Source organism: Pleurodeles waltl, chromosome 3_1, assembly GCF_031143425.1.
Source record: "Pleurodeles waltl isolate 20211129_DDA chromosome 3_1, aPleWal1.hap1.20221129, whole genome shotgun sequence".
NCBI lineage: Eukaryota > Metazoa > Chordata > Amphibia > Caudata > Salamandridae > Pleurodeles > Pleurodeles waltl.
In genome coordinates, this window is record NC_090440.1 from 1,834,767,740 (window position 1) to 1,834,780,602 (window position 12,863).

At 41.8% G+C, this 12,863-nt stretch overlaps 1 protein-coding gene across 1 annotated transcript in view; it reads right to left on the reverse strand.

The window, feature by feature from the left end:
• Window positions 1-12,863, reverse strand: part of HIBCH (3-hydroxyisobutyryl-CoA hydrolase) — a 671,455-nt gene that overhangs the window by 593,104 nt on the left and 65,488 nt on the right. The window contains exon 4 of the mRNA XM_069225902.1: window positions 7,740-7,824. Within this exon, the coding sequence (XP_069082003.1) occupies window positions 7,740-7,824 (85 nt within the window). The remainder of the gene's footprint in view (window positions 1-7,739; window positions 7,825-12,863) is intronic.

Sequence of the window (12,863 nt, forward strand, 5' to 3'; positions counted from 1 at the left end):
CAGGATCCAGAATCCTGTCTAGTGGTAGCAAGCTGGTTGTGACCACCAGCAACCATGCAATGGTAGTTAGCTTTTGCAGGGGGCACACCTCTAAGGTGACCTCTGGGTACATTTTGCAATAAATCCAATACTGGAATCAGTTTGGATTTAGCATTCTGAGTTGTTTGATATGAAACAACACAGGGTGAAGAGTGGCCATCACGTAGCTGGGAAACCTTTACTGACCAGCGTCCGGCACATCCATATAAACTGGCTGCTCTGTTTACTTACTATGTCCCAGGTTTGGCAGAAACATAGTAAAGACATATTGCTCCTGCATCTCTGCTGCCCACACATGCAGTATAGTGCACCTTGCCTTAGGGCTGGAAGGCCTACCACAGGAGTGACTTATCTATATTGCATGCAGTGTGTAGTGGACATGGCACACAGACTGTGCCATGTCAGTTTTGCAACTTAGGATTGAACCAGGACACCCAGCCTGCAATCACAGTGCTGGGTGCACTTCAATGCATGGTCCCTGAGGGTGGCACAATCTGTGCTGCTGCCTTGAGGGGCCTACCCTTAGTACTCCATGCCCTCAGTACCCGAGTACCATTTACTAGGGAGATACAGTGGTAGCTAAAGGTGTTGCAAATTGTGCTAATACTTTTGCAATTTTAGGGAAAGAACATTGGCACTGTGGGCCTGGTTAGCAGGATCCCAGTGCACTCCAGTCCAAGTTGTATCAAGAGACCAGGTAAAAACTGGGGGGTACTGCAACAGGGTGCCACTTTCCCACACCATGGGGAGTATCGGAGCCACAGAATCCCGCAAGGCGTGAGAACAGCAGTCTAGACGGCAGCTAGCATTTACAGAGCAGAGGGCTAAACGCACAGAAGGGGAAGACCTGTTTCCCTGAGGTCGCTGTTCTTTTTGATTCCCTGTCAAGGGGAGTAGTCAGGAAGGAATTTAACTGAATGTTGCTGGCCAAAACCTGTACAATGAGGCTCTCCGGAGGAGGGTGTTGGGTATGAAAGTCTGGATCTCCTGAAACCCCCGTGGAACGTACACAGTCATGCCTGCGGATGCCCTCACTGGTGCCATGGCTCTTCCAAGCAAATCTGTAGTGTTAACAGGGAAGTTTGACAAGGATTTGTGCCAGGTCCCCAAAAGTGTGTCCCTAAGTGCCTCATTAAAAGAGAAAAGGGGCTCAGAACTGATTGGCCAGGTTAAAGCACCTCAGTCAAAACAATGGTCTTGACTTCCTGAGAAGGAAGCTGAAGATCCAGAACTTCTGCCATCTCTGCACAAGCAAGGCAAAAAAGGTGCTTTCCTCCGTAGCTGCGATTGGGGGGCAACACCACTCAAGTATTGGCAAGGGTATCTAGGGTTCTTGTTGAACCTACAAGCCCTATATATCCCCACAACCAGAAGAGTCCAGCAGACGTAACGGTATATTGCTTTAAAAAAAGGTACAGACTAAAACGTGAAGAAAAATGGCTGTTTTGTTCACCTCAATTTCAATATTTTTTTTATGTCAGCTGTTATTGTCTGTAGGAAAACCTAGTAGGATCTGCACAAATGACCCCTTGCTGAATTAATAATTTTGTCTACTTTTCAGAAATGTTTAGCTTCCCGAGATCCAGCATTGGTTTCACACCCATTTCTGTCACTAACTGGAAGGAGTCTAAAAGCACAAAAAAAATAGTAAAAATGGGGTATGTCCCTGTAAAATGCCAAAATTGTGTTGAAAAATGGGGTTTACTGATTCAAGTCTTCCTGTTCCTGAAAGCTGGAAGCTAGTGATTTTATCACCGCAAACCCTTTGTTGATGTCATTTTCAGGGAAAGAAAACACAAGGTTTCTTCTGCAGCCCTTTTTTCCCATTGTTTAGAACAAAAAACGACATTTTTGATGTATTTTGGCTAATTTCGTGGTCTCCTTGAGCGGAACCCACAAACTCTGGGTACCGATAGAATCCCTAGAATGTTGGGGAAAAAAGGACGCAAATTTGGCGTGGGTAGCTTATGTGGACAAGAAGTTACAAGGGCCTAAGCAAGAACTGCCTCAAATAGCCAAAAAAAGGCCTGGCAGGAAAGGGGTTATATCTGACTTGTATTAAACTGATTCTATGATCTTCTAGCAACAAATAATTAACTGTTTTCTTGCTGTGCTTAATTTTGCACTAGATATTCTACTTTTTTTCTTCATGTTTACAAACATCCTATCTCTCATGTGAAAGAGCACCAGAGAAAAGATTTAAGTGCTTTGTGGGACGAATAATAGTGAAAACATGTATTATGAGGACTAAAGGACACCCGTGCCTTATATTATAAGGATACTGCAAGTCACCTTGGAGAAAGGAACTCAGCCTTCAACCTTGTTCCTGCATATGGTCAAAGAACTCCTCGATGAATTGTAATATCCTTATAGTGAAGGGTGGGGTACTTTGTCCCATATACGTCACTAACGTATGCCACAGGTAAGGCAGGCGACAGTACCACACATGCTATTCTGTCACCTTGGGGCTGCAGTCTAAGAGGGTTGCTTTCAGAGCTGGATGGGCTGTCATCTCACAAACATCAAAGAACAAAAGGTCCATTACAAATCATGTACTCCTGCAGTGTGGGGATGGTTTGTACTTTTTTTTCAGGGTTGGTTTACATTCCCAGTCTGACCTTGGCAGGTCAAGTTGACAGGTATGAGTTACTGGCAATTCAGCTGGCTGCAATCTTCCTTCTGTTTCAATAGAATGCGTTCTTCCCCAGATGAGTGCCCTGCTAGGAGGTCATGAATGATTAAGTTTATGTGTACAGATGGCATTCCCTAAAGATCAGAAACTCCGTTTTGTATAGATACCTATTAACTGTTCACAGATTAAAACTCACCCAATTGTTATCATTAGATACAAGGTGTGGTACCACCTCGATATCTCTCACCATCCCAATACTGAACATCTAAAAAGTACATAGAATGTTTTTGTAAATACGTAAATAAAACAGTGTTATGCTGGAGAATTATTTCCCACAGACTTCAAAGTGCTGAAAGCACTGGTTCTTAACCTTTTAACTCCTGTGGATCCCCACTTAATCACTACTGGAATCTAGGGACCTCCACTGTATCATTATTGTAATCCAGAGACCCCCGACTGAGCCATTATTGGAAACGGGGGTCCCCCGACTGAGCCGTTATTGGAATTCGGGGACCCTGGCCTCATCAAGCTCAATTATTTGAACCGTAAAAACAATACATAAAATGACATAAACAAGCACTTATCAAACAAGTACACAAATGATTAAATATTTTATTTAATCTACAAATGGCCAAAACCCACTCACAGCGGGACTATATTCTGTTTGGTGCACTTCCACTGCTCCAATCTAAGGATAACAACTTCATTTTTAGCCTCCAGTTTCAAATTCCTTCAGACTTCCAGAACATTTTAACATTTCCAATTTGCATATTTTGCTTCTTTATTTATTTATTTATTTACACTGTATTAATTTGTTAATATACTAATTTCTAAACTGTTGCGGACCCCCTGAGTAGGTGTCGTGGGTCCCCAGTGGTCTCTAAGCCACAGGTTAAGAACCACTGTATTACAGGAAGAATACACTTCCAGAGTCGATGTACTTGGTTTTACGAGTAATATGTTTAATTTGTCTCAGAATTTGTAGGTCACTGTGTAAGTCCTTATTTTATTGTTTTATGTATTTGAAAACGCTGTTTTTAAACACCTGTGTTTTGCACTACTAATTCAATTTTAACATGGTGGACTAAGAAAACATAGTTATCTTTATGAGCACCACAGTGGAGAAATAATTTTGGGAAAAATGCCATTCCACCAGGTTATTTTTTTTAGCAGAGCTGTGGCCATTTCACAGTAAGACTCTTTTCTGTCTGCACTCCGGTCGGTAGGTTTAGGGCACTTTGGACCTACAGAGCATATGCAGAAGATCCCCATATTATTTAAGAAGTTTGGGTGCACCTGTGGTGCGAGAAGGTGTGCAAAAGTATGTCAAGTCAAAGTCAAACCTGTTTGCGGCCTGATCACGCATCGTAGTACCCATGCTTACCAAATTTGTCTCCAGACGGAAGCACCAATCCTACTTACCTGAAAACTGAAGATGGGCTGTAGTTCAACTTACACTGCACTATAGCTACAACCTCTCACAGTGAAGCATCTAATACTATCTCATCAGCTGTTCTTAATAATTCACTGAGCTGCACTGTACTTAATAATAATATGAACTTCCTTTCTAAACACAAAAACTGAACTCTTTGAATTAATTATGAGTAATTTTGTGTTTCAGGATTATGTGCTTCGGACCTCAATTTAGCAACTGCTATCCCATCAGGCTACAAAGTAGGATAGGTCCAAAAAGAGTGGGAAGGGGTCTACAAGTGTTTTTAATTGACAATCACGAGAATGGTCAGATAACCCTTGGTAGCTTTCCATATGCCGAAGTGCTAGGCTTTCCCTTTATCAACTACTTACACTGTGTCATCTTAGATCGAACCCCTGGTACAGCGAGTAAGCTGACCCCAGGAATTTTAGAATTTTAACACCTCTGCTGTTACCCGTAGTTAATTTCCTTTTGCGAGGGGACTTCAACATTTAGATTGACACTCTTGATCAGTGATACTGTTGATTTAATGAAGGCTTAGCATCTCTGGAACTTATCCAGTTAGCGGTAATTCCCACTCATAGCACAGGTCACACAGACTTAGGGCCTAATTACAGTCCCGGCGGCGGCCGAGTGGCGGAAACATCACATTACAACTTTTCCGCCAGTCAGTCTGGTGTAAACAGTGCGGCTGCATTGGCCTTGGCTCCCAGTGCAGTCGCACACCAGCAGACAGTGCATATTCCGCAGGTGCTGGCAGGGGGACTACTGTACTGCCCATGACATGGTCGGGTCTTCGCCATGAAGAGGCTGGCAGAATGTGAAGTCATGATCAGCACGGCGGTGCGGCCATGGCTGACCACGACTTCGACAGCCCCCCAACCTGTCAGGATCCGTAATCTCAGCAGTGACAGCGGTCTCCTGGTGGTCCGACTGCCAGGATCATAATCTGGCAGTTGGACTGCCAGGAATGCGGCGGTCCAACCGCCACCAAGTTTGGCGATCCGTGGACCGCCAAACTCATAATGAGGCCCTTAGTGTTTTTATCAGTTCCCAAAATCAAATATTTGTAATTATTTGTCTCTCCCTCCGACAGACCACTTTGTGTAGAACATGAGAGCTGGTGCCTCAATGACACCTGTTAATCTCACAATTGAATTATACCCCAAAGGTCCCCAGCAGAAATTCACAGGTGAAAATATTAGATCAGCAATGCCAGAACCTTTTTCTAAATGATTTAGAACAGATGTATGCAGATTATGCATCTAGATTGTAAATACAATAGATATGCTAAAACTGGTTATTGTTTCCAGGCATACAATACCTTCTGCTCCCTGTCGAGTTAGTGCAAAACAAACAGAATTTCAAAACATTAGAAAAAATCTAGAGTATAGTAACTGAAAGTATAAAAAACATATTTGCAGAACTAAGTGTACATAAAAAAAAATTATTGAGATATGAATTACTTTCTTGGGAAATGTTATTCAAGAGACTTTTAATTTTTCCAAGGCAGTTTTAAAATAGTTAACTCTCTCACTAAACTGGACGGTAATTGAAAGCAACTCCCCTAATCTCGATACTTTTGTAATTTTCTAACAGAATTTTTGCATGCTGAACTACACACTATTTGTAACCAACCAGCAGTGAATACAACTTTTTTTGTCTTTCCTGAACAGTCTGGCTATCAGCATAGCAGATGACGTCTCTGATCAAATACAATTGGTTTTTCAGTTATTGACCTCATATCTTAGAACCTTTCCCCTTACCAGTGATTAGGTCAGGCTCCCCATTGGAAGCTTGTTCACCAGGAGGTTTGCAGACCGGTGTGAACTATTTTAGTGATATCCTAACTCTTGTTTTTAATGCCTCTTTTGTCACAATCTCAGTTCTATTCTACTTAGAACTGGGCACTTGTTATTCCTTTATCTAAAAAAACAAGGATCCTCATTTAGTGAGCAATTATCGTTCTATCGCCGAATTGCCTGTAGCAATAAAGATTTAGAGAAACACATCAATGGTCACATTACTACTTTTGTGACAAGCAAAGCAGCTAATGATCTGGCACATCTGTTTTTAGATATATTCACAGCACAGAATCAGCTTCAGTTTTTGTATCAATATCTGCTGGATGATAGAGGAGGGTGGCAGAGTAGCATTAATTCTGTTAGATCTCTCTGCCGCCTTTGATAAGATCTCTCATTATATCTTAAGTACTAGATTATATGAGAGCAGAACTCGAGATTCAGCATTTAACTGGATTCAATCATATATTAAAGGCAGAACTCAAGCAGTCAAATTATTATCATTTCAGTTGGATTTGACACCAATGAATCAAGGGATACTGAAGAGGTCCTCATTCACCTTCACTCTGTTTAAAATACCACTACCTTGACTTCTGAGATTTATTAGATTCCCATTTATGACCTACGCTAACGATAATCACTCAGCTGGTAATTAGACTGGATGAAACATAATCAGAAATTTAAGGAGCCTAATTTAGAGTTTGACGAAGGGTGTTAATCTGTGACAAACATGACAGATATCCCGTCCGCCTTATTACAATTCCAATATAGCCTATGGAACTTGTAATATGGCGGGTGGGATATCCGTCATGTTTGTGATGGAGTAACCCCTCCACCAAACACTAAATCAGGCCCTAAATCTAAGTTTAAAAGTTGTGATATTGAAGTGGCCTCTTGGATGAGAAAATAGTTGCTTAAATGTAACACAAAAATAGGAATTATCTCCATTGGCAATATGAGTTCCGAATAGGATTTAACCCGGTGCCATTCCTAACTGGATACTGCCCCTCTCCCAGTTAGTTCTGTAAAAAATAACTGAAAAGTCTTTATTTCAGGGGACCCCAGAATAATAAACTGGCCTACCTTTACCTCATTTTATCCCCTTGTGTAACTAAAGAAAATCTGCCTTTTTTACCAATATATTGCAAGAGTGCATTTTTTCCATGCCATTATATTTTCATGGTTAGATTACAGCAACATTTTGTAACAAAGTGTTCCCATACGGGGAAGTCTCAAACTGCAACTATTGCACAACCTGGCAGCTTGTTCCCTACTAGGACCACATAGGAGGCTGTGTATGGCTCCAGTTATAGCTGACCTTCATTGACTTTCAGTCAGCACAGGTATTACTTTTAAGAGTCTCTGCATTTTTAATCAGGCATTCTACCAACAAGGGCCTATATATACTTAGGGAAACGTTATTCACACCTTAGAAAACACAATCACTTCTACTTGGAGCAGCTGCTTTAGCTAAAGTCCCATGTTTTAAAAGATCTAGAGTAGATGATTGATTGGTCTTTGTTGTCACTATCAAACAAAGGAACCTGCTGCTTTTTCAGCTCATGGCTCTTAAGAATCATTTAGTATTTACAAAAGTTTTTAAAACGTTTCTTTTTAAACTGTAATTGAATATATTTATATTGAGTGATTGCATTCGTCATTACTAGTGCCAGGAAATCCTTGGGCGACTGTCATGCTCTACAAAAACGTATTGCATAACACAGATTTCTTTGAATGAATGACTTAGTCATGACTTTGTTCAATGTTTCTGACATGATTAATTAAACATTTCTGTATATTAGGAAAAATTATGGCATTCAGGATATCTTACCTCTGATATCTCCACCAGCACAAAATGCTTTTCCGCCATTCCCCTTTATAATTATAAGATATGTCTCAGAATTTTCTTCCCATGCCTAGCAGAAAAAAAAATAGTTTGTATCATAGTGTAAGGAAATTGAAATGTGAAATCTAACAAAATAACTTGCCTTTGAAAATATTTAATGAAATGGTCTTATGCAACAGAGAATTATTTTCTTGAAATGATTTATATTCATTGAGCCTTATATTTCTTAAGATCAGCACCATGGACCCCTACATTTAATTCAAGCCAAAAAAATAAAATATTTAATAATTCAAACCAGAACTAGCTATAACACTCTAAAAGGGCCTAAATAAGTATTTCCGAAACTATGGGTCGAAGCTATACAATGGAAGGATCAGAGCTGTACGTTAGCTTCCAACACCCCCTTCATGGGTCTCCTTCCTTCAGCCTTCTCTTCCAGTTGTCACAATTCTGTATAAATCAGTTCTCACTCTTGAGCTCTAGAAAAATCAGAACTTGACTTATTTATAGTGATAACCACGTCAGAAACTCTGTTTAGTAATTAATCACCAGTATAAGCTAATTTTAGCTTTTTTGGTCTGGATACTGCAGTGCACCAGAGTTCCTGACTTGTTCACTACAGGGCCTTCCTGTACACACAGAGGCCCTGCGGTCCAGTTCCCAGGGAATTTGACATGACCTCTAGAACATAATGAAATTGGCTAACTTCTAATGGGCATATTCAACTGCCCAGGAAACACCCAAATGGCATGGAAAGTTAACCGTCACCCGTAGACTACAGCATATGTTGTGCCATCCATTTAGTTGATAAAGAAAACATGGCTTGAGGCCTACCTGTGTAGCCTGAGTAGCCTGACTCCTGTAGCCTTTACACCTGCAAGTAAACCTGTAAAAATAACCTTTTTTCACAGGAAAGAACTCCGGTTTGCAATATTGAATAAGTCACCCCTTAGTAGGCAGAGTATCCCACAAGGTAGAGTGACTCATATTTAAAAATGATACAAGCAACACTTTAGTGTTGGCATGTAACTAAGGTGAAAGAACCATCACTCTTTTGGGGGGGGAGGGGGCGCAAGGTCCAGCAGATAAGTGGCCTTGCCCACCTTTTCCAGCACAAACTAGGATCCTGTTAATTTCTGTTAGAGGGTCCTGGGAGCCACCTGCTCCATACCTTACACTTTCTAGCCAGGTTGGTTTTATACCAATGTCGCCATCTGACAATTCCATTGTTTGGGCAGCTTTTGACTGGTCTCTGTTTTTGTAGACCTTTTCCAAGTACTAAGCCATCCTAGATCTCAGGTTTGGTACAGCCAAAAAGTTGGTGCAGTGTATGTGAGTGGCTACTTGGTAATCGAATTGTGTGTGAGTTGAACATATTGAGTATTGGTTGTTCCTGGGATCGGGGCAGAGCCTCAGTCCCGGTAGAGATTATGTCTGCTCTGCGTCAGACACCTCAATATGTTGTGGATCCTCTGCCAGTGCCAGTGATGTTGGTGCTGGCGCTGACATCAAAAGGACTCAAAACAAAGTGGTGGATGGAATGCTTGAATTTATATCAGCCACTGACGATCGCTCTGGCCACATCCCAAGCTGCTGTTTTTTGGCCACCTCAGTTTGGACCCAGTCATGTGCAAATCAGCCTTGGCTCTGCATCAATGGGAACAGTCCAGTGCAAACTGCCAGGCCAGGTTCTCCTTGAACCGGAACACAAGGAAACCAGCACCAGTTTTGCCCTTAGTATGGGCTCATCCACCAGGAATAGCTTAATTCCAGTGTCACAGTGAGCATGGATCTACGTCGGGCACACTGCTCACATCAGAAAACAAAGTAATGGATGTAATGCTTGAATTAATCTCAGCCACTGGCAATTGCTCCGGCCGCATCTTAATCCATCATTTTTTCACCGCATGACACATCAGTTTGGACGCAGCCATAGGCAAATTAACCTTGACCATGCTCCAACGGGAACAGTCAAGCCTGTACTGCCAGGCCCTCTTAGAACAGGTACACAAGCAACCCAGGGCTGGGTCCGCCCTTATTATGGGCTCATCAGCTAGGTGTACCTTGATTTCAGTGGGACAGGCAACACAGGACCCACGTCTGGGCAAACTCCTCACACTCAGGGCATCAACAAAAAAAGTGCTGATGGAATGCTTGAATTAATCTCAGCCAACGCGATCGCTCGGGCCCCATCCCAATCCATTGTTTCTTGCCCACCACGCCACCTCAGTTTGGACCCAGCCACATGCAAATCATTCAGCCTGGACCCTGCTCCAGCTCAGGCTGGACTGTTCCCACTGGAGAAGGGTTAAAACTGAATTGCATAAAGCAGGGTCTAAACTTAAGTGGAAAGGTGTACAAAATATCAATGGACTGGGATGCAGCCTGATTAATTACCAGTGGCTAAGATTAATTCAAGCATTCCAGTCATCAATTTTGTATACTTTTGTTCATTGCCCTAAGTGGGACAGGTATAACCAGACATAGGTCCCGTACACACTGTGTCACTGGAGCAAAGAAATACCCTTGTGTTCTGGTTCAGGCAGGACCTGGCTTGGATGTTTGGACTGGACAGTTCCCACTGAAGCAAGGTCATGACGGATCTGCATATATCTGGGTCCAAACTGAGGTGGCATGATGTACAAAATAAGGATGGATTGAGCTGCGGCCCACATTAATTACCAGTGGTTGAGATTAATTCAAGGATTCCAGTCATCAAGTTTTGTATACTTTTGTATGTAAATGGTCTGGCACAGATTAAGTCACCACTGACACCAGTGCAAAACCTAAAGCAGGTTTGAGGGGCACAGACAGCACCTGGCTGGTAGCCCCAGCAGATCCTTGGGGTCTGAATGCACTCTAGACAGAGCAGGAAGCGTGCTGAAGGTAAGCAGCATAGCCACCCTGAAGGTTTCAATCTTCTGCAATGATGTAGATGGACCTGGAAAGTCGAGATGCATAGGTATAAGGTTTGGAATCAGCTCCTCTGTGGAACAGGAGTGAAACTGAGAGGCATGGTGGCATTCTCACAACTTCTCTATTGATTAAGAGTGGCTGCAAGGGGTCAAGTCCTGCTTGGACTTCTTATGCTTTTTCTTAAAGTTACCCAAAAACTTTGAATACACTGAAGTTCTGTTGCAGGAAAATCTTCGGGAGAAGAAGCAAGTCAATACTCTCGACTTCGAGGGGAACCTGTGTGGAGTTTTGCAGTGTTTTGCCACGTAGAGCTTCACCTGGCATTCTCAAATAGCCTTTGGGTTAATTTATGTGCAGTCTTAGAAGGTCTTGAAGTTGAGCACGGAACTCAAACACCAGAGGTGCACCTCACAGGGATCTGTCACAGACATCTATACATAATTGACCCAACAAGGTTTCAATCCTATTTTAGGAGGTAACATGTTCCCTTGCACACTGGTAGATTCATCAAGGAAAAAAATATCTGCAAAAGATGAACAAAAGAACAGAGCTCTGGATCCACATCCAAAGGCGTGGAAAAAAGTATCTGATGTCAGCACACATGGGTGGTGCTTATATGCTGCTGAGTTTGTCACTTCTAGGGTGGAACAAAAGCAGCATTGTGCTGCTAAACGCCACCTACCAGTGTGCAGGAGCAATGCTTCCTGAGTTTCCAGATTCATCTGGCGACAGGAGATGTTTCCAAGGTAAGGAATTTGTGGTTAGAACTTCCAAAACTCAGGTGCTTCAGCCTGACCTCACTGCAAAGGTCAGGCCTTGAAAAGCCATAAAAATGTTACCAGACCTGCAGGTCTAGTGAACTGAATAATCTACTAGACCTAACTGTAATGCTCTTGACCCATAAACCGGTCTCAAATAGTGTGCTGCTGGGAAAATGTATTTCACTGAGCTACCTTTGTCTTTATCACATATGAGAGCAACTTCAACTATGTGATTTCAGCATGTCTGCTATAAAAAAAAGATTTTCTAGACTAAACTTTTGCTCTATGTATAATACTAATCTAGACCACATATAGGGTAGGGTACAGCTGAACTCTGACTCATTTTAGATCACTGACAGCATTGTCATAAAGGAGAGGCAGGAATGTTTCACAGTTCATGTTTAAAAATGTGCACTTTTAATAAATATATTGCTAAAGCATGGTGTGGTAGCTCACTGTCATTTACAGTCAAAACATTTTCCACTGAAATAGTCACAAAAGTACCCACTGACATGCACTATATAGTGTACAAACTATACGGTTTGGGAAAAGGCTTTCCGCAAATATTTATCATTTGCACACCATTTAGTAAAGTGTTCTGATTTGTTTTCATCCTGTTAAAATCTTTGTTTCCATCACACTTCTGAACTGCAAAAAATGTGCTTTCCTAATTGCTGCCTATATTCAAATATCCAGCCTGTTCATTAACAAGCTATTTAAATGAGTATTTCAAACAAAACTGACATCCTGCAGCCCTTCACTTCAGAACCATTGCCAGCCCCTTCACTTTAGAAAATCCTCTAATTTTGCAGTCAAAAGATGAAATATTAACACCAGCCTTCAGGATAAAATAAGCAGCAATTTGTAAGAAGGCATAAACTGGCACTTAACCTCTCTCTTTGAATGCACAGCAAATGTGACAATTTAAAAACACGATTTAAAGGCATCTTGATTGCTAATTCACATTCTGAATAAACAGAACACTTGTCTTTGCCAGCTCAAGCTTTCTCACCACAACTGGCCACTAGCTCCTAAACATAGTTCACCCTTGTTAGAAATGGGGTCTTTGGATGGCGTCAGGTTACCCTCTGTCCAAGCAAGGACCCTCACTCTAGTCAGAGTAAAGGAGAATCACCCTCAGTTAACTCCTGCTCACCCCCTTGGTAGCTTGGCACGAGCAGGTAGGCTTAACTTCAGAAGCTTTATTTATAAAGTATTTGTACCAACACACACAGAAACTCAGTGAAAACACTACAAAATGACACAACACAGGTTTAGAAAAATAGGTAATATTTATCTAAACAAAACAAGACCAAAATGACAAAAATCCAACATACACAAGTCACGATATGAATTTTTAAAAGAATAAGAGTCTTAGGGCCAGATGTAGGAAACTTTTTGCATGGCGCAAACAGCGAATTTCGCTGTTTGC